This window comes from Gorilla gorilla, chromosome 16 (assembly GCF_029281585.2).
Source record: "Gorilla gorilla gorilla isolate KB3781 chromosome 16, NHGRI_mGorGor1-v2.1_pri, whole genome shotgun sequence".
NCBI classification, from domain to species: Eukaryota; Metazoa; Chordata; class Mammalia; order Primates; family Hominidae; genus Gorilla; species Gorilla gorilla.
In genome coordinates this window covers 23,908,797-23,931,006 of record NC_073240.2, presented here as the reverse complement: position 1 = coordinate 23,931,006, position 22,210 = coordinate 23,908,797, and the positions used below count along the sequence as shown (strand labels likewise).

Genomic DNA, 22,210 nt, shown 5'->3' with positions numbered 1-22,210 from the left:
GGCTAATTTTTGTATTTTTAGTAGAGACGGGGTTTCACCATATTGGCCAGGCTGGTCTCGAACTCCTGACCTTGTGATCCGCCCGCCTCGGCCTCCCAAAATACTGGGATTACAGGCATGAGCCACTGCGCCCGGGTGCTTTTAGTTATTTTTCTTCTATTTTGGGGGGGTTTATTTTGCTGTTTTCTATAAATTAGTGATGAATGTTTGATAAGTATTATGATTTTTATCCTTTTTAGTTTTCTAATGCATGCATCTAAAGCTCTCAGTTTGCTGTTAACTTGCCTTTTCCTTCTTCCTGTAAGTGAATATGTAGGATTGTTATGTTCACTTAAATGGGTTTTTCCTCGTTTGGTTTTTTAAATAGAACTTTTCTTTTTTGTTGATTGGAAAAACAACATAAAATCATCAGTTTTCCAAAGTAAGCATGCTGAAAACACAAGCATGGCATTAGGAAGGCACAGTGCCTGCGGCGCCATCACAGAGATGGCCCCGAGCAGCTGGGTGCGTTTTCTTCCAGACTTTTTCCTTTCTAAAATTTTCATTATTTTAATTGCATATAGACCATGAGTCTTACATGAAAGCAGTCTATTTGGAAATTCTTTACATTATAGAAGGATGAATTAAAAGCAGACTGTCAACTTTTCCACCTGAAAATTTCATGAAAAAGAAAAGCACCAAAATCATGTAAGCCATGTTTCAAGTACTTGTCAGACACGTCTACATTTACCCATGAATCAGGCTGTTTATAAAGCCATAATGAGGAACTCAAAAGGTGTGAATAAAACCAGAAAGTGATAGAGGGAGACTGTGTGAAGCCTTGGGGAAACACATTTGTGTTCTTGCTAAGTGAACTTCAAACCAACAGATTTAATAAAAGTAGGAAGATGCTTAGCCAAGCATGGTAGTGCATGCTTATAGAACTAGTTACCCAGGAGGCTGAGGCAGGAGGATCGATTGACCCTGGGAGTTCAAGGCTGCAGTGAGCTATGGTCATGCCACTGCACTCCAGTCTGGGCAACAGAGTGTAGACCCTGTCTCAAAAAAAAAAAAAAGCTGCCTTAATTTTGAATCTGTCAAATACTTAATTTCAAAAGGTTTTTTTAGTTTGTTTGTTTTTTGTTTTTTTATTACTGTGGACTGAAGACCATTTTCAGATGTTGAAGTAGGGTTTTTGTTTTGTTTTGTTTTGAGACAGGGTCTCGCTCTGTCACCCAGGCTGGAGGGCAGTGGCATAGTCATGGCTCACTGCAGCCTCGAACTCCTAGGCTCAAGTGATCCTCCTGGCTTAGCCTCCTGAGTAGCTGGGACTATAGGCTCATGCCACCACACCTGGCTAATTTTTAAATTTTTTGTAGAGATGGGGTCTGGCCATTTTGTTCAGGCTGATCTTGAACTCTGGTCTCAAGTGATTCTCCTGCCTCAGCCTCCCAAAGTGCCAGGATTATGGGTGTGAGCCACCGTGCCTGGCCAAAGAAGGGTTGTTAAGATTTTCCCAAATGTATTAGTCTTAGGTACAGCGTTCTAGTTAAAAAATAAAAAGAAGTGAATTATGTTTCACTGGTGCTATTAAATGTTCCACTTTGGTGTCTTATATGTCAGACGTCCACACGGCAGGGTGGACTTGGGGTAAGTGTGTCTTGCTCTGCCTCACTTGCTGCTTTCAGAGAGATTTCTAGGTCTCACATAGCTATCATGAAGTTGGCTGTAGAAATATTTATAAACTGCAAAAGCCGTAAGAAAGCTCATGCAATTGTAAAGGTCATGCTTGGTTTGTGCCCTTCAATTGTTTATTCAGAAAGTAATAAAGCACACTGTCATGACAAAATTACTGGCTGGAAACGGAAATAATGAGCCCTGGCACCATTTTTCTGTCCCAGGAATTCCTTTGGAAGCTCTTTGTCATGTAATTATGTTCCATCAGAGTCTTCCAGGCTTTTTCTGTGAATGGTAGTTCAGTGCGCCTTTGTTGTGAACAATATGGGATTTGGACTACAACCTCTTGTAACTTCTTTTTCTAGTAATATCATGCCTGCTTTCCTGAGTCTTTTTCTTCTTTCCCATTTGAATTCCATCACAGGAGGGTGTGCCGGGGTGGATGCATGTGTGTTTCGAGTCAGATGCATCCCTGTCCTCCAGGTGCTCATGGTCTGATGGGGAGTCAGATGCGGGCACAGTTCCATTGACTACGGCTTTGGAGAAGACGTTTTGGGGCAGGGCAGCTGCAGGGCACGAACGCGGGAGGGCGTAAGAGAGGTGCTGTGGGCGAGGAGGAGCAGCCCCCGGCATGTGCCAGGCAGAGGAGGCTTGGTGCCGTCCCTAAGAAGGGCCGTCCCTGTTGCTGTGTCCCCCGCAGGTGATCGCCATGATCAAAGGCCTGCAGGTGCTGATGGGCAGGATGGAGAGCGTGTTCAACCACGCCATCCGGCACACCGTCTATGCCGCACTGCAGGACTTCTCCCAGGTGACCCTTAGGGAGCCGCTGCGGCAGGCCATCAAGAAGAAGAAGAACGTCATCCAGAGGTCAGCCTTCCCCACGCCCTGTGCCCGCTGTGCCCACACGTCCTCGGATGAACTTGGATTCAAACAACAGGAGCGTTAAATTCTCAAAAATGATTTCAATATATTTATCTTCAACCTTCAGATGCGCTCTTGGTGAATTACCTCTAAAAGTAATGCATGGGTCCAATTATTAACCCAAACAACGGACAGTAAGTCAGCTGCCAAGTGTCTAGGGAGTCTGAGGACCCCGGGACAAGGTGCATTTATCCCAGGCTCGTGGTGCCTGTGGTTCATGCATGGTGCCTTATGGGGGTCTCTGCACGGTGGAGCCCTGTTGGTGATGAGGCTGTGTTCCAAACCAGTCGAGAGACATGGCCAGGCTCTGGTCATGTGGGTGACTTCACATTCCTGTTGGTTACTGGGGACAGCCAGCTGCGGGCAGGCGGGGCCCAGCTCTGCTCCGGGCGGAGGCTGTGTTCTGCCCTCTCCCTGCCCACAGCGTGACTCAGAGCCACCTCACTGCTGCCCTGGGCTAACAGATGTGAACTGGAGCTCAGGGCAGTCTTCTGGGGGTAGTAATACTCTCCAGAAGGCACGCTCCTTTTTTAACTTTCCTGTTGAGCTAGTCCGTTACAACATCCCTCCGCGGCCCCCAGAGGAATTTGTATTTTCATGGGGGCTGTTCTGAGAGCCTGGTAGTTGGGTGAGGAGATGGTGTGATTGTGAGGCTGGAGGTCTCGGCCTCTGGGCCTTGCTGATCACTTGGTGGGGTGTTCAGTGTCCTGCAGGCCATCAGGAAGACCGTGTGTGACTGGGAGACGGGGCATGAGCCCTTCAATGACCCAGCCTTGCGGGGCGAGAAGGACCCCAAGAGCGGCTTCGACATAAAAGTGCCACGCCGCGCCGTGGGACCCTCCAGCACTCAGGTTCTCGTCCCTTGAGCCCCGCCTGCACCCTCTCCCTGGGGGGACCCACCCTGAGCTGTGAGCGGGTGGGGCTGGTGAGGCCCGGGTTAAATGAGGTCCTCGCTGCCTGCTCAGGCAGAGAAAGCGGCGCCTGTGGTTTCTGCTGCTCCTCTGTTTCCCACCCAAGTGAGTTGGGAGCGTGCGGAGACGTGCCTTGATTGTCAGATGTGTCATGTGCACTAAAAAGGAGTCTGACTCCATTTCAACTCCCATCCCAAAAATGTGGGCACAAGTCCACGTGTCTGTATTCATTCTGTGTTTCTTGATGGGTGTTTGAATGTCTGTATAATTTTTACGATGGGTCTGCAAATGACCGTAGATGGGGCGTGGGAAACTGTGAGGTGCTGCTTGCGTGTGTCATGGTCCTAAGCTGCCCACTGTCCTCTCTCCTGGTGTGTTCAGGCCTCCCCTAGGTGCTTCTCACGACTTTCACACCCGGTTTAATCCACACCTCTGCGTCTGTCCTCCGTCCTGGGTCTGGTCTTCTCCCTCATCTCTGCTGGAGGCTTTTAATCTCTTCTGCCACTCTTCTGGAAAGTCACCAGCAATGCACACTGCTGGCTCTGCAGGAGGGTCAGGGGGACGGCCCTCGGCCTGTGCGTGGTGCCGGCCACCCTCCCTGCCTCCCTCTGCGTGCGTCCCGTGTCCCTGCCTGGGGTGTGTGTGTGTCGAGTGACTAACGTCTCTCTCCTGCCTCTCCCTCCTGTCTGTCCGTGTCTAGCTCTACCTGGTGCGCACCATGGCCGAGTCCTTGGGCTCTGCCGAGCTGCTCAGGCAGCTCAAGTCTCTGGGCATGGAGAGGCTCTTGCATGCGGTTAACACGTTTCTGAGGCAGTCGTGCACCTACCTACCCCTTTTAACCTTTGGTGGTAAGACATCATTTGTTTCTCTTGACGTTTATGGCACGGAGGCGAACTGCTCCGCTACAAGTTGTTCTTTCCCCGAAGCAGCAGCAACGTGGCCGTGTAGACAGGCACCCAGACCCCTCGGGGAGCTGGTGCGGGGCCCTCCCGGCCAGGGCGTAGCGGAGCAGTCCTTCTCTCATGGGCTTTTTGAGTTTGGCATAACTAATGTACCATGTATATTTTCTCCCCCACAAATGTTTCCTTGGATAATCCAGCTTTACATGGTGAGAACCATGCTAGAGTCCCTCATTGCAGACAAAAGTGGTTCCAAGAAAACCTTGAGAAGTAGCCTTGAGGGGCCCACCATATTGGACATAGAAAAATTTCATCGAGAGTCATTCTTCTACACTCACTTGATAAATTTCAGTGGTAAGAGATACTGCTGAGCAGCATCCGGCCTGGCATGTCCTAACACCACTAACACCGTCTAGAATGCTTCCGCCCGCCTGACCACCCCCTGCCCCGTCCCTTGGTGCACCCAGACGGTGACTCGTCCTGCCCTCTGTGGCGGTGGCTGTACGTCCCTGGCCTGAGCTCGCTCCACAGGGCGTGGTCCCTACAAGGGTATAAGCTGAGGAGCCTGGGCTGGCCCTGCGACATGAACAGAAAATCTTTTCAACCCATGCGGGGTTGGAAACAGGCGAATGTAATCTGGTGCCTGAGTTGAGACACAGGCATTGATAAATACCAGAAATGGCCCTTGCAGACCATGATGTGGGGGGAAGGTGGCGGGTGCCCTGTGCCAGGCAAGCCCATCCTGGGTGACACCCGGCCACCTTGACCGGCCACCGGTGGGTGCGCTCTCTGCCCTCCGTGTGTCTGTCCCGTGTTCTCATCGAGTCCTCCGTGTCCACCTCTTGCTCAGAACAGGATCCCTGCTGTCTTGGCTGGGGTGCTGCAGGTATTGGAGGAAATAGTACCACTTTTGCTGTTAACTCCATGAAAGGACGGAGTTCGAGTGTGGGCTCTTTTAATCTGTCTCATTTTTGCGTTAGACAGACCTCCCTGAGTGTGCCTCTAATGCTGCAGCCTGGACATTGGTTTTTATCCTAAGTGAAAGTGAAGAAGTCCTGTTTTTTTGTTTTGTTTTTTGTTGAGACGAAGTCTTGCTCTGTCACCCAGGCTAGAGTACAGTGGGGCGATCTCGGCTCACTGCAAGCTCCGCCTCCCAGGTTCAAGAGATTCTCCTCCCTCAGCCTCCCAAGTAGCTGGGATTACAGGTGCTCACCACTGCACCTGGCTAATTTTTGTATTTTTAGTAGAGATGGGGTTTTACCATGTTGGCCAGGCTGGTCTCAAACTCCTGACCTTGTGATCCACCCGCCTCGGCCTCCCAAAGTGCTAGGATTACAGACGTGAGCCACTGTGCCCAGCCAGAAGTCCTGTTTTTATGTCTCCTTTTGAGAAGAACATTTTTAGGTAAAACACAGTAGCTCATACCTGTTAATCCTAACACTTTGGGAAGCCAAGGCAGGAGAATCACTTGAATTCGGGAGTTTGAGACCAGCCTGGGCAACATGGCGAGACCCCCATCTCTATAAAAAATACAAAATCAGTTGGTGGCACGTGCCTGTGTTCTCAGCTACTTGGGAGGCTGAGGCAGGAGGATCACTTGAGCCCAGGAGTTGAAGGCTGCAGTAAGCTATGGTCGCGCCACTGACCTCCAGCCTGGGTGACAGAGTGAGATAGACTCTGTCTCAAAAAAAAAAAAAAAGACACTTTCCCCCTGGATCCCACTGAAGGGCTCACAGGGTTGATGAGGTGGCTTTACCTGCAGCTATGCCCAGCTGGTCCTGTCCCTAGTGCAAGGCCCTGGTGACCCCTCCCCACTCATGTCCATGCTGCATGGCTTGGGGCTGAGCGAGGAGGAGCAGGCACCTGGCACACAGCCCTTGTGTCATCTCTGCTAAAGGTATTTTTTGCTTGCGGGAGATAACATGGTGTTGTTTGAACCCTCCCAGAAACGCTGCAGCAGTGCTGTGACCTTTCGCAGCTGTGGTTCCGAGAGTTCTTCCTGGAGCTGACCATGGGCAGGAGGATCCAGTTCCCCATTGAGATGTCGATGCCCTGGATCCTGACGGACCACATCCTGGAGACCAAGGAGGCGTCGATGATGGAGTGCGTGTCCTGCGGGCCTGTCTCCAGCCTTTGCGTCTGGTGACCAGGGGTCCTCAGAGGAGGTGGCAGAGAGACCGGGACTGTTTTTAGTATTGTATTTGAAATCACGTTTCTGGGCCTGGGCAAAATAGCAAGACCCCAGTCTCTACAAAAATGAGAAAACTTAGCCTGGTGTGGTGGCTGATGCGGGAGGATTGCTTTACCACAGAAATTTGTGGCTGCATTGAGCTATGGATTGCACCACTGCATTCCAGCCTGGCCACGTAGCAAGACCCCGTCTCCAAAAAAAAAAAAAAAGAAATCATGTTTCCTGGGGTAAAGCTTTAGAGATTAATACAAGTAACTAACCAGTTTCTTGGTGTCAGACTGGAATTGAGAGCTCAGGCACTAGAACCAGTCACGTTCCTACTTTGCATGGGTGCTGGCTGGGGCCCGGGGACTCAGCCTGGACCAGGGAGATGGATGAACCTGGACCTTCCCCAGGCCTTCATAGTGCAGGCCCTGTGAGGTGGCCATGCCCGGGAGCTGCCTTGCGGGAGCCCTGTGGCTTGGCCTTTTGTGTGACACAGCCTCTGACCCAGATGAAGTGGGGAAAGGAAGTATTGATTGAACAGCTTTGTTTTGGGGATCAGGACTGTGGACCTAGATGGAAGGGTCAGTCTTTCAAAATATAAAGTTCATGGAAGGGAAAGTGTTTGGAAAAGGGTGTGTCTCATGGTGAGCGACTGGGGAGCCGCCCAGCCGGTCTGTCTTCTGAGCACCATGAGTGGGAAGCCCCTGAGTTCCTTGTGTGTCAGTCCTCACACATCCCTTGTGGTGCCCAGGAGATGGTAAGGGCAGTCACCTTCCACTCTCTGTGGCTGTGGCATGGCCATGCCAGTTGTGTGGGCAGGGCCTCTGATGGCTCGTTGCACAGCATTGGGGTGGCATGAGGAGCTGGAACCAGCTTGGAGGCCTCCTTCAGGCATGGGCCTCCTTGGCCCTGGCCATGGCCTTTGTCCAGACATGAGGTAGTGGGAGACGGGCCTTCAACCATGGGCCCATGCTGGACATGCTCCTGGTGAGCTGTGGGATCCAGGACCTTCACCTTTGTTCTTTTTTTTTTTTTTAATGCTGTCTATGTACTTCCGTTGGTGTAATTTTTTCTTTTTTTTCTTTCTTTTTTTTTTTTTTTTTTTTTTTTTTTTTTTGAGACAGAGCCTTGCTCTGTTACCCAGGCTGGAGTGCAGTGGCACAATCTCAGCTTATTGCAACCAATGCCTCCTGGGTTCAAGCAATTCTCTGGCCTCAGCATCCCAAGTAGCTGGGACTACAGGCACCCACCACCACGCCCGGCTAATTTTTGTATTTTTAATAGAGATGAGTTTCATCATGTTAGCCAGGCTGGTCTCGAACTCCTGACCTCAAGTGATCTGCCCACCTTGGCCTTCCAAAGTGCTGGGATTACAGGCATGAGTCACCGCGCCCAGTCCACCTTTGTTCTTTTCCAGTCAGTTCATTCTTTTTTTTTTTTTTCCCCCAACAGAGACAACGTCTTGCTCTATTGCCCAGGCTGGAGTGCAGTGGTGCAAAGACAGCTCACTGCAGCTTCAACCTCCCAGGCTCAGGTGATCCTCCTGCCTCAGCCTCCTGGGTAGCTGGGACTATAGGCATGCGCCACCACACCTGGCTAATTGTTTTGTGTTTCATGGAGATGGGGTCTTGCTATGTTGTCCAGCCTGGTCTCAAACTCCTGGCCTCATGTTATCTTCCTGCCTCATCCACCTAAAGTGCTGGAGTTCATTCTCTATCATTTTTTTTGGACAGGGTCTCACTCTGTCACACAGGTTAGAGTGTAGTGGCACAATCTCGGCTCACTGCAGCCTCAACCTCTCAGGCTCAAGTGATCCTTGTACCTCAGCCTCCCAAGTAGCTGGGACTACAGGCGTGCGCCACCATGCCCAGATAGTTTTTTGTAGTTTTGTTAGAGACAGTGTCTTGCCATATTGCCCAGGCTGGTCTTGAACTCCTCACCTCAAGTGATCTGCCCACCTCAGCCCCACAAAGTGCTGGGATTACAGGCATGAACCACCAAGCCTGGCCCTTGGAGTTCATTCTTGAAATAAGAAAATAACCCAATTTTCTTTTGTTAAAAATCCTATGTACTTGTAGTGAAATATTTTAAAGTCTGCTAAGTGAGAAGATGCAGGCAGGTGGAGGCCCTTGTCCGTGTGTGGCCTTCAGTGAGCGTCTGCTGTCCCCAAGCGTCCTCGCAGCCTGGTGGGTGTGGCGGCCACCTCAGGCACAGCCAGCACGGGCTTTCACAGGAGGACTGCTGTTTGATGTGAAAATTGTTTTTCCTTACGTGAGAGGTGGAAAATGGAGTTGAGTTTCTGAGGTGGGGCAAGGCTGTCAGAGCTGCGAGTGAGTGGCAGAGGCTGCTGGTCACACTGCTGCTGTCCTCTGCAGGTACGTGCTCTACTCCCTGGACCTGTACAATGACAGCGCCCACTACGCGCTCACCAGGTTCAACAAGCAGTTCCTCTACGACGAAATTGAGGCCGAGGTGAGGCCCCTGCAGCTCCATTTCTGTTCATTTCCTTCAATTAAATCTGCTTTCTCTTTTTGTTTTCTCCCAAGTATTAAACTTTCTTTAAAATATAAGACAGTATAAACCACGAAGCAAGCATGTGGGAGCAAGCCCTTCCTCTGTGGATATGCTCCCACGATAAGTGCAGGATGCGCTTTTTCACTTGACCGTGTGTCACTGCGGTGTCTGCGTCCTCATCTGTTTTTGGTTATGAACATGATCTTTGATGTTCAACTGAAGCAACTCCTGTTTTATTTCTCTATTTTTTTGGTTTTGGATTTTATAAATAGCACTCTGCTGCACTCCCTGGCATGTTTTTTATTTGCATCGCATGACTTCTATAGGACAAATTCCCACAGGTGGAATTCTCAGGTTAGTGTATGCACATTTAAGGAGATGAACCTTATTCTACACATCATCTCCTCTGCCTTCTCACAAAGACCACTTGAAAATGGTGCTTCAGGGAGATGTCACAGGTCCCCGGCCCTGCAGGATGGGAGGAGGGCAGAGACGCCCTTCTTGGCCCTGTCTGCTGGGCAGATGGGTCCTGGGTCCCACTTGCCACGAAGCACAGGTATTCTCCTCACAGTTCCAGGAGATAGTGCGAATCCCATCTGCAAGTAAGGGTCTTTTGAGGGTACCTCCTGACCAATCTCACACCCAGAACAGCTGCTTTGCTCCAGGGAAGGCCCTCAGTGGTGCCTCCTGGAGTGCACAGTAGGCGGAGCTGCCCCAGGGCGGGAACCCACCTGCAATGCACAGTAGCTCCTCGTGGTCACTGCACACAGTGAAGAGAGCCTTGTTGATTCTCTCTTGCATTTCAGAGAATAGGAATATTTTTCTCCCTCAGTAAGATTGGTTCTAGCCTAGTTTTCTGTGGCAGTGTGGTAGTCACTTCTGGCCACACTGCAGTTTATTTAGTGTGCTGTTGTTGGACAGTAAGATTATTGCTACTTTCTTTATTTTTCTTTTTTGAGGTGGAGTCTTGCTCTGTCGCCGAGGCTGGAGTGCAGTGGTGTGAGTTCAAGCGATTCTTGTGCTTAGCCTCCCGAGTAGCCAGGACCACAGGCACGTGCCACCACACCAGGCTAATGGTGGCGAGCACCTATAATCCCAGCTACTCAGGAGGCTGAGGCAGGAGAATCACTTGAGGCAGAGATTGCAGTGAGCCAAGATCGCACTACTGCGCTCCAGCCTGGGCAACAGAGCAAGACTCCGTCTCAAAAAAATAAAAGAGCCTCAGTTAGTTGCCTTAACAGTTTGTTTTTCGCCTTGTTATTTGATCTTGCTTTAGGGAATGAAACTGTAACGTGTGCTTTCGTTTTCTTCAGGTGAATCTATGTTTTGACCAATTTGTTTACAAACTAGCAGACCAGATATTTGCCTATTATAAGGTTATGGCAGGAAGGTGAGTATCTGGTGTGTGATTTTGATACAAAACGTTTCGTAATTTGATCTGACATTACCATTACAATTTATGGCGTATGAAAAACTTTCTGTCTTCCTTCTACACTAGTTTGCTTCTTGATAAACGGTTACGATCAGAATGCAAGAATCAGGGAGCCACGATCCACCTCCCGCCGTCTAACCGCTACGAGACGCTGCTGAAGCAGAGGCACGTGCAGGTGAGCTGGGGCCGGGCTGTGGTGGGGACGTAGAGCGTGCATTGAAAAGACTGGGTTTTCGGCTGGGTGCGGTGGCTCACGCCTGTAATCCCAACACTGGGAGGCCAAGGTGGGCGGATCACCTGAGGTGAGGAGTTCAAGACCAGCCTGGCCAACATAGCGAAACCCCATCTCTACTAAAAATACAAAAATTAGCTGGGCGTGTTGGTGGGTTCCTGTAGTCCCAGCTGCTCTGGGATGCTGAGGCAAGAGAATCGCCTGAACCTGGGAAGTGGAGCTTGCAGTGAGCTGAGATTGCACCACTGCACTCCAGCCTGGGCGACAGAGTGAGCGAGACTCCGTCTCAAAAAAAAGAAAAAAAAAATGATTGAGATTTCTTATAGCTAGCTAGGTTTAGATATCAGCATGCCTTGTGACTGTGAACGTCCTTATAAATTGTTAGGCATTGAAAGACACACCGTTTCTATTGGGTCACCTCACACACAGGGAACACCTGCAGCATTCTGTATCTGCCCTGCGGCTCCTGGGGGCAGGCATAGCCCGGAGGGGTCAACCCTTCTCCAGGAGCCCAAAAGCCAGAGCTTAAAAAGAATGAAGGTGAGAAGCACTCATCAGCTCAGAGTATCAGAGAAAACTTTCTCCTGGCCAGCAGGAAGAATTTAAAGATATACAGTGCTTCTTTTTTACAGCTTTTAAAAAAAGATACACATTGCATGCCTGTATCAAAACATCTCATGTACCCCATAAATATGTACACTTACTGCGTACCCACAAACATTAAAAAAAGAAAAAAAATTAAAAATTAAAAGTGATGTTACATTACACACACAAAACTAGTTAGTAAAATATGGAAAACTGTAAAAAAAATTGCATTTAATTCTACTCTCTATACACCAATAATCACCATGCACATTTTTGGACATTTTCACCAGGGCTTTGTCATATTTTTATGTTGTTAGAACAACACTGAAGTATGGATATGTTCCTAGTAGGCTGAAATAGAGATGGAGTAATTTTATTTATCGTCATAACACCTGTAAAAAGACACACACAGGCTGCCATGTATGCGGGGAGATGGGTCTTGAACGTGGTTGTAAAGGGTGTCATTATTGACAGACCAGCTTCTCCAGGGTCTCTGGTGAGGCGTTTGTTGTTTTCGAGCTGCTCATGGCCACTCTTTCCCTGCCATCCTTCCCTGTGTACGCCAGCTCCTCGGCAGGTCAATAGACCTCAATCGTCTGATCACCCAGCGCGTCTCAGCAGCCATGTATAAGTCCCTGGAACTGGCGATTGGACGATTTGAAAGTGAAGATTTGACCTCCATAGTTGTAAGTAATTTCACTTTGCCCTATTGATAAATTGGATTAAGGGTAGGTCCAGTTCTTGTATAGATGATAAAAGAGATGCACTCATCGGGCGTGGCCTATACCAAGCCTCTTGTATAGATAATAAAAGAGATGCACTCACTGGGCGTGGCCTATACCAAGCCTCTTGTATAGATAATAAAAGAGATGCACTCATCGGGCGTGGCCTATACCAAGCCTACACTCAGTGTTCACAATGCTAAATTGACTTAACGAACACATAACCCCAATCTTGAAAAAATCGCCAACTACGGCAAAAGGTAGCACACCACTTAATAACGTGTTTACATTTTAGTATTAATGAGCTAGGAGATAAAAATGTTTAACTTTGGCTGGCACGGTGGCTCATGCCTGTAATCCCAGCACTTTGGGAGGCCGAGGGGGGGTGGATCATTTGAGGTCAGGAGTTCGAGACCAGCCTGGCCAACATAGTGAAACCCCATCTCCACTAAAACTACAAAAATTAGGCGGGCGTGGTGGCAGGCACCTGTAGTCCGAGCTACTCTGAAAGCTGAGGCAGGAGAATCGCTTGAATCCAGGAGGTGGGGTTGCAGTGAGCCCGGATCACGCCACTGCACTCCAGCCTGGGTGACAGAGCAAGACTCTGTCTCAAAAAAAAAAAAAAAAAAAAAAAAAAAAAGAAATATCTTCTTTAGGGACCAAGAGAGCCCACAAGGGTCTTCCTGCTAATTCCTCTACCCCTACATTTCGCTTGGCTGTCTGAATTCACCTCATCTCCAGGTAAGGTCTAATCCTTCTCCTGTTATCTGGACCTTCAGGTTTCCCAGTGAGGATGTGTGTTCGGGGCCAACGTTCCCCGCTCACCCTCTTTGGGCGCTCACCCATTTTTCGGCTGTCTCACGGAGCCTACAGAGGCAAGCTGCTTCCTTCAGAGGGTCTTTGGATTCTCTGCTTTCCTGGTATGTTCCTGTGGTATTTCTTGAAGCAAAAATTTGCAGTGTGAGTCTTCACACACTGCTGTGTTCGTCTGAATGGGAGCTGCCAGTTAGTCCCACCTTCTGTCTGCCATTTTTCCCTGTGTCTCTATCACAATTTGAACACAGGAAGAGGCAAGACTAAGGAACAGGAAAACAGACGTTAAAAACATCTGAACTGGGGAACAGAGAAAAATAAAAATGAATGAGACAGAAAAGAGCATAAGAAATGTGGAAAACAGTGGAAAGACCTAACGTGTAACTGGAGTGTTAGAGGAGATGAGAGAGAGAGTGGTGTCACGGAAGACTTGTCTGAAGAGAAGATGGCAGAAAGACCTTAACGTGGACAGAAGACACTGGCCTGCCACTCAGGTGTGCCACCCAACTACACATGCTGGAGCCAGGGCCGGAGCCACAGGGGGACCTCAGTGAGCGGGCCCCCGAGCCACAGCTCTGTGGATCACCTGACCACCCCCCAACTCTGACCCTCGGCCTGTGGTGCCTTTGAATCTTTAGGATTTAATCAGAGCTAGTAGGCAGTAAGCCTGAATGGGCTGGTTGTCTTCCCTTCTCCAGTGCGTGGTCATTGGTGCATGGCCACACATCCGTTTCCGCTGTGGGAGCAGGGGGAGGGTTTACAGTGTGCATTTTCTAACAAAATGCACAAGGTCCTTTCTCCCCTTCACCCAAGGAGCTCTGCGTCCAAGAACTGGTTGAGGAGCCATGAATTTCTTTTATGATGATTCAAGTTAGGCTGGTATTGGGTCGGCCTAGGGCTTTTCCCTTTATCCAGATCAATGAGACTTCCTAAGGCTGATCGTTTGTGCCAGCCCTGGGGATACCACAGTCCTTTAGTCAACACTGGCACCCCTGTGAGTCAGGCCATTTGAGTACACATGAGTTGTGCTGCCCGCCACCTGGCACCATTGGAGTCAAGGAGCCCAGGCTGATGGCCTACAGAGAATAATTTAGACAGAGCTCTTCAAAGATGCCTGAGATGAGATCAGGTTTCAGGGAGCTAAAACAGTAGGCCCTGCTGACTCTGGAATTGAATAAATCAGAATTCCCTCCTAAGACAAAGCTGCCCATGGGAGAAGCTGCTGGGAATAGCATGTAAGCTGGTAAGGGTTAGGATCATGGCGGAGGGGAGCATGAGAGGCAGGTCTCAGAAGGCTTGAGCCAGTGCTGTTACTCTTGGCCCTGACCAACCCCTCTTCGTCTTCAGAAGCATGAGAGAGCTTATTTCACTTCCAGTCGAGCCACAGGTAAAGATCATGGTCCAATCCCCTTTGGACGCATTACACTAAAAAAGAAGACGTAAGTGCACAGCAGTGTCCCTACAGATAGTGGAGGCACGTCAGACAAACACCCACAGACCATGGAAACTGTAACCTCATCTTTCACAGTGAGCTAAAAGAAATTAAGAAAGTAGTAGTTGCTGGCCGGGCGCCGTGGCTCACGGCTGTAATCCCAGCACTTTGGGAGGACGAGGTGGGCGGATCACGAGGTCAGGAGATCGAGACCATCCTGGCTAACACGGTGAAACCCCGTCTCTACTAAAAATACAAAAAATCAGCCAGGCTTGATGGCGGGCGCCTGTAGTCCCAGCTACTCGGGAGGCTGAGGCAGGAGAATGGCGTGAACCCGGGAGGCGGAGGTTGCAGTGAGCCGAGATTGTGCCACTGCACTCCAGCCTGGGCGACAGAGCGAGACTCCGTCTCAAAAAAAAAAAAAAAAAAAAAAAAAAAAGTAGTAGTTGCTGTGAAAGAATAATATAAATCAGAATTTTTAGAAATCCAGAAATAGGCTGGGCACGGTGGCTCACACCTGTAATCCCAGCACTTCTGGAGGCTGAGGTGGGTGGATTGCCTGAGGTCAGGAGTTCAAGACCAGGCTGGCCAACATGGTGAAACCCCATCTCTACTAGAAATACAAAAAATTAGCCAGGCGTGGTGGCACATGCCTGTAATCTCAGCTACTTGGGAGGCTGAGGCAGGAGAATTGCTTGAACCCAGGAGGCAGAAGTTGCAGTGAGCCAAGATTGTGCCATTGTACTCCAGCCTAGGCAACAGAGCAAGACTCTGTCTCAAAGAAAAAAATAAATAAATAAATCGAGAAATAAGGTTGTTGGAAAAAAGAAAGTTTTGAAAAGAGAAAAGGCCGGGCACAGTGGCTCATGCCTGTAATCCCAGCACTTTGGGAGGCTGAGGCAGGCAGATCACGAGGTCAGGAGATCGAGACCATCCTGGCTAACATGGTGAAACCCCGTCTCTACTAAAAATAAAAAAATTAGCCGGGCGTGGTGGTGGGCACCTGTAGTCCCAGCTACTCGGGAGGCTGAGGCAGGAGAATGGCATGAACCCGGGAGTCAGAGGTTGCAGTGAGCCGAGATCGTGCCACTGTACTGCAGCCTGGGTGACAGAGCGAGACTCCGTCTCAAAAAAAACAAACAAACAAACAAACAAAAAAAACAGAAATAAGAATGAAGGCTGGGCACTCGGTGGCTCGCTCCTATAATCCCAGCACTTTGGGAGGCCAAGGTGGATGGATCACGAGGTCAGGAGATCGAGACCATCCTGGCCACCATGGTAAACCCCGTCTCTACTAAAAAATACAATAAATTAACCAGGCATGGTGGCACACGCCTGTAGTCCCAGCTACTCGGGATGCTGAGGCAGGGGAATCGCTTGAACCCAGGAGTTTTTGAGGCTCTTGTCTCAAAAAAAAAAAAAAAAAAGGAATGAAAAGAGGGAACATTTTTAAAATCAAAAAGAAATTAAAGCAGAAAAAGGATTTGAGAGGAAATGATGTTCTCAGATGATCATCATCATGGATGATGAAGATTCAGTGTACCTGTCATACAGCTTCCTCAAGAAGAAAACCAAAGCAACGGAACAGGGCCGACTGGCATCTATTTCAAGAAAATATTGATAAAATAGAAAACACCTTGAAAGTGTCTATTAAAAGCATACATCATGTATTTGGTAAAACCGACCCAAGCTTGTCAACACTTAGAAATACTGCATCATAGGCTGGTTGAAGATTAGAAAAAATAATAATAATACATTTAAAAACGGTATTGCAGTGAAAGTTTTGGACTTTCCAGGTGAGGAAGAAGTCCTTGGGCTGTCTGAGCAGGGCAGGCAGGGAAGGAAAATCCGATTGTCCTCAGACCTTCACCAGAGCCAAGGAAAGGAACTGTGAATCGAGGGTTTGGTCGCCAGCCAAATTGATCTTCTGAGAATAAAGGCTGCAGACAGATGGTGAACGTGCCAGGGCTCGAGAGGATTGTTCATTCCTGGAGAACAGACCTTGGCTGGCAGACAGTGGGCGCTGGTGGGCACAGTGCGTGTCCCTGTGAGCATCTCTGCACTTCAGAGCAGGGCCCTGCGTGTTCATCCTTAGAGTCAAACAGGCTGGGACTCAGAGAGAGACCTGTGGCGGCCTTTTTCTACGAGTGTAATTTGGTACAGGCCATGGTGTTTCTGTTGGCATTGGCCAAATATGATTTTGAGTAAAATCATTGGTCGAGGCTTTGATCGAGGCCATTACTGTCCAATAGAAATAGAACGCAAGTCAGATCCATAATTTGAAATTTTCCTATAGTCTCATTAGAAAAGGAAATAGGTGAAGTTATTTTTAATAACATACTTAATCCACTGTATCCCCATATTAATTCACCACGTCATTCCTATGGCAATATAATTGAGGTGGGTATTTGCTAGTCTGTTTCGTCCTACTCAGTCTTTGAAATCTGGTGTCTCATGTAGCGCGCCTCAGGTGGGAGCAGCTGTGCTCCGGCCCCGGCTGCCACGTTGGACAGTGCAGCCTGGGCAAGCTCCAGAGCAGCACACGTGAGGGCTTGCAAGGCCTGTGGGAACAAGTGCACCTGCCCTGCCACCCACGCGTGCCTTTCAGTGACTCCAGGCACCTCAGAGAAAGCTGGCTCAGCTCCAACGCCCAGGGAGATGCAGCCACCGGCTGGGTTATACTGCAGGGCAGGGCTGGGGCTCAGCGGGCACATGGGGGGAAGGGTGGCAGTAGCAGGCCACAGGTGCACTCTGCCCCACAGGGTGCTGGACAGCAGGGGTAGGTGGCGTGGAGGTGACTGCAGTGGAGAAAGGCATGACCCAGTGGGGGTGACTGTGAAAAGGTGGGGTGCCAAGAAGCAAGCTCATGTCACCTGTCAGAGCCTACGCTCACTGGGGGATGCCTCCGTGCAGCCCTGCCAGGGACCGTGAGGCCTGGGTGGGATCAGAGGCCATCCGGCGCCTCCTTCCTGCCTGGACCAGCTCTGTCACCCACCCCTGTCTTTGGTGCCACAGGAGCTGGATGGCCTGTTGGAAATCAACCGCATGACCCACAAGCTGCTGAGCCGGTACCTGACGCTGGACAGCTTCGACGCCATGTTCCGGGAGGCCAACCACAACGTGTCAGCGCCCTACGGGAGGATCACCCTGCACGTCTTCTGGGAGCTCAACTATGACTTCCTGCCCAACTACTGCTACAATGGCTCTACCAACCGGTGAGCGTGCCCGCCACACAGGCGCCCACAGGCGAGGCGCTCAGGGACCCATGTCCCCGCAGGCTTCCTCCATGTCACCAGGTCCCTGTCTCCCTGCTCTTGCTGCTCCCCATCACTTCTCACATGAAGAGCACACAGGCCCTCCAGTGTCTTCTGTGTGCACAGGCAGCCTCGGGCCTACCCTCGCGTGGATGGTCATGGCTTTGCACGTGGGGCTTGCGTGGGGCTGCATCTCCTGGCTTTCTGTTTGCCTGATGGTGGAAGTGGGGTGAGTCTACTTCTTATGCTTCCGTGCTGGCATGTTGGAGTGTGGGGAAGCCACCCTCCCACCCACCACCCATGGACAGCATGAAGTGATGTGATTGGTGGTGAAACGGTGGATGCTGGCAGTATCCTGAGGTTCAGCCGCATAGTAGGGCCTGAGTCCTGGGACAGCCCTGCCCTGGGCTCCGCACACCGGGTGGCGGTCATTCTGGCTGAGGTTCCTTCTCTGCTCACTGAGCTCAGCATCTATACAGTGTCAGCGCGTGCCAGGGACGTGTCTGTCACCCACCATGCCTTCCCATAGACACCAACAGCCTGGGGGGTTGACCAGGGCACCAAGCAAGGTGCCTGGCCACTGAACTCCATCCAGACGTAGAGGAATGCAGGTGTGTGCACACGCGAGTGTTAGGAGCACTTTTACAAATAAGTGCTTGTGCTTGCCCCTGATCTCCGCATCCCACCCACATGTGGCTGAATTCTTACTGACTTGTAGGCCCAGAGTTTTGTGTCTCAGGAGACAGGATGCCGAGCTCTGATGACAGAGGAGAGGAGCGGCTGCCCCGCAGCCCAGTCCTGCCTGCTGTGGCTGTCGTCTATTCAGGACCCCTGGGTGCAGGACCGCGTTTCCTGTGGGGCCGTGGGTCAGGCCCAGGTGTGTTGCATCACTGAGGCCATTCTCCAGGGTCGTGGCCACGCGCTCTGGGCTGCAGGTGGCGGCACCTAGCTTGGCTTTTCAGCTCAGGGGGCCTCCAGGCCGGGCTGGGAGTGGTCCATGGAAACCAAACCGTGAAGACCACCGTCTCTGTTTAACTCACCTTTATGGTGTCCATTTTCCTCAACATTTTTTAACGATGTTTATGCTTGGAATTAATTGCAAAAATATTCTTACACAAGTAATATATCAAAATTATAGAAAAATGGGAAATCATGGATACATAGGAGAGAAAAATGAGTGAACTCCCCAGAGGTTTCCTTGGTAAAAATGTATTTGTCCTCTAAAGTGAGGCATGGGCGGCCCTCGGCCTCTCCATCCCGAGTCTGCACCCCTGCAGTACCACATACATCACAGCAGCAGGGAGGGATGGCCAGGCGCCTCCTTCCCCACACCCCGGGAGGTGACGTGAACACTCCTGTGTGCAGATCAGCACGGTGCACCCAGTGCCATGCGTGCAGCTGCTCAGAGCCATCTGCTGGGGCCTTACACCCAGGTAGCTGCACTCGTCCCCACTGTGGGCAGCAGGAGGCCCCTGGACCCATGGGGGCCCCTGGACACAGGCAGGCTGGTTCCATCTTATCTGGAAACCAATTTCATGTGTGTCACCCGTTTCCCCAAGAGACCCAGAGCTGCTGCCTCGGGCCACACTTGTTGGGCAGAGGTCAGCATGCAGTGACCTGAGCCTCCTGGTGCCTGGGGACACTTGAGGTGTGATTCACAGGGAACCCTAGCTTGTCACAGGGGCATTTTCTGCAGAAGAGCTCCGGTTTACTCAGCAACCTCCACCTTCCATGAGTGTTGGTAGAAGCCATTGTGTCTGCATTTCCCACAAGTCTTTGGTGGAATCAGGAGAGCTGTGTTACCTGGGAAAGGCATTTTAAAACAGGATTTTGTGTATCCAAGTTCTATGTCGAATCCTGAGAAGACACATAAACCATGCTACCCGGAATTTTAGTCCCATGCCTGAGGGTTTCCTGAGAGCTACGTGGCACAAGCCAGGACTTTGCTCGTTGCCTGGCCTAACTTCCGGTTAGTGAGCTATGCGTGGTGGCTCTAGGAGGTGACCTAGGTGGTCTGCGACTGGAATTTAACCTGTACAGTGGGTAAATGTGTGACAGTGCTGCAGCTCTGGAAAGAAGCTGGCAGAAGGGCATTTCCTCAGTCCAGAGTTAGGCCTCTTTTCCAGAAGACCATACATGGAGGGCGTGTCCTCAGCGGGGCGCACCTGGAGCCCAAGGCGGCAACTGTCCCCTCACTGCTCATGGTGACTTCTGTCCCTGGGGTGAGGTGGTGGCTGCCAGGTGTCCCCACTGTCATGTTACCATTTTTCTGTTTAAAAGTTATAATTTGTAGGGAGATAATTTGAGATGATGTAAACAAACTCCCTCATTAAAATTTGTCCCAGTCGTTTTAACATCTGTCGACGATTCCTGTCTGAATCAGTTATCTTCACACTGGTGGTTGAACAGCAGTGAGTTGTTTTTTGTTTTGTTGTTTTTTTTTGTTTTTTGTGACAGAGTCTTACTCTGTCGCCCAGGCTGGAGTGCAGTGGTGTGATCTTGGCTCATTGCAGCCTCCGCCTCCTGAGTTCAAGCGATTCTCCTGCCTCAGCCTCCGGAGTAGCTGGGATTACAGATGCATGCCACCATGCCTGGCTAATTTTTATAATTTTAATAGAGACAGTGTTTTACCATGTTGGCCAGGCTGATCTCAAACTCCTGACCTGAAATGATCCGCCCGCCTCGGCTACCCAAAGTGCTGGGATTACAGGTATGAGCCACCGTGCCCAGCTGAGTTTTAACTCCTTCATTCCCTCTGCAGGTACTAGCTGGAATTCTGCTGTACGTGGTAGCATTTGTTTATTATTTGCTTATTTGTACTAACTCAGGATTATCCATTACTGTGGAGTTTTGAGGCTGGGGTGGGTGCGGTTTGGGCAGTGGGAGCTGCCTGCTTGGTTTTAGTCTGCTGGGGCCATCTCCACCATTCTTTCTGCACCACAAGATGTTCCAGGCTCGGCCGGGCACGGTGGCTCAGGCCTGTAATCCCAGCACTTTGGGAGGCCAAGGCGGGCAGATCCTGAGGTAGGAGATCGAGACCATCCTGGCTAACACGGTGAAACCCTGTCTCTACTAAAAAAATACAAAAAAATTAGCCGGGTGTGGTGGTGGGCGCCTGTAGTCCCAGCTACTTGGGAGGCTGAGGCAGGAGAATGGCGTGAACCCGGGCAGCGGAGGTTGCAGTGAGCCGAGATTGCACCACTGCACTCCACCCTGGGCGACAGAGTAAGACTCCGTCTGAAAAAAAAATAAAAAAGAACAGAAATTTATTCTCTTATGGTTCTGGAGTCCAGAAGTCTGGAATCAAGGTGTCAGCAGGACCATGCCCCCTGAGACACTGGGTAGAGCTGTTACTTCTGGCGGTGACCTCAGTTCTGGGTGTTCTTGGCTTGCAGTGGCATCACTCCAGTCTCCTCTTTGTCTTCACTTGCCACTGTCCCTGTGTGTCTCTGTCTCTTCTCACAAGGACTTCAGTCATATTGGGTCAAGGACCTACCCTGCTACTCCAGTATGACCTTGTCTTAGCCAGACACATATGTGGTGACCCTCTTTCCAGCAGACTTCACATTCTGAGGTACTAGGAGTGAGGACTGAACATATCTTTTTCGACGGAGTCTCACTCTGCCGCCCAGGCTGGAGTGCAGTGGTACAGTCTCGGCTCACTGCATCCTCAGTAGGTTCAAGCGATTCTCCTGCCACAGCCTCCTGAGCAGCTGGGATTACAGGTGCCTGCCAGCACGCCCGGCTAATTTTTGTATTTTTAGTAGAAATGGGGTTTCACCATGTTAGCCAGGCTGGTCTTAAATTCCCAACCTCAGGTGATCCACCTGCCTCAGCCTTCCAAAGTGCTGGGATTACACACGTGAGCCACTGCACCTGGACGAACATACTGTTTTCAGAGACACAATACAACCCATAGCCCACGTGTGCATGTGTATTAGTCCATTTTCACACTGCCGATAAAGACATACCTGAGGCTGGGCGATTTACAAAAGAAAGAGGTTTAATGGACTTATGGTTCTACATAGCTGGCGAGGCCTCACAATCATGGCGGAAGGTGAGAGGGATGTCTCACATGGCAGCAGACAAGAGAGCTTGTGCAGGGAAACTCACCTTTTAAAACCATGAGATGTCGTGAGACTCACTCACGATCATGAAAAAAGCATGAGAAAGACCTGCCCCCATTATTCAGTTACCTCCTAACGAGTCCCACTCATGAGACGTGGGAATTATGGGAGTTACAATTCAAGATGAGATTTGGGTGGGGACACAGCCAAACCATATCAATGTGCATGTTTATTTCTATATAGTTACCTATGTATTAAAACTATGAGTTTATACTGATATTTCCAATTCCATTTCAGCACTGCAGAGTTCATTCTAGTCTTCTCTCTCTCCCTTTTTCTGACTTCATTAAACACTGAGGATCCTTGCTTCATTATTCTTAGTATATTACTCATTTGCTCATTTCCAAAAAAACACAGAAAGTAGTTTCAGAATTGCTAATCTTGGCTGGGTGCAGTGGCTCACACCTGTAATCCTAGCACTTTGAGAGGCCAAGGCAGGAAGATCTCTTGAGTCCAGGAGTTCAAGACCAGCCTAGGCAACATAAGGAGACCTCGTCTCTACAAGTTTTTTTTTTTTTTTTTTAGACAGAGTCTCA

General features: G+C 50.1%; 1 protein-coding gene across 6 annotated transcripts in view; it reads left to right on the top strand.

The window, feature by feature from the left end:
* Positions 1–22,210, top strand: part of CYFIP1 (cytoplasmic FMR1 interacting protein 1) — a 111,616-nt gene that overhangs the window by 60,034 nt on the left and 29,372 nt on the right. For 2 of the 6 annotated variants that reach the window (XM_055363296.2, XM_031007410.3), the window contains exons 14-22: positions 2,357–2,523; positions 3,281–3,428; positions 4,588–4,741; positions 6,334–6,490; positions 8,939–9,035; positions 10,391–10,467; positions 10,576–10,684; positions 11,893–12,012; positions 17,309–17,508. In XM_055363296.2, coding sequence (XP_055219271.1) covers positions 2,357–2,523; positions 3,281–3,428; positions 4,588–4,741; positions 6,334–6,490; positions 8,939–9,035; positions 10,391–10,467; positions 10,576–10,684; positions 11,893–12,012; positions 17,309–17,508 — 1,229 coding nt within the window. Of the gene's footprint in view, positions 1–2,356; positions 2,524–3,280; positions 3,429–4,188; positions 4,742–6,333; positions 6,491–8,938; positions 9,036–10,390; positions 10,468–10,575; positions 10,685–11,892; positions 12,013–17,308; positions 17,509–22,210 lie in introns of all 6 variants that reach the window. The other 4 variants (XM_055363297.2, XM_055363298.2, XM_055363295.2 and 1 more) reach the window with 2 other exon arrangements.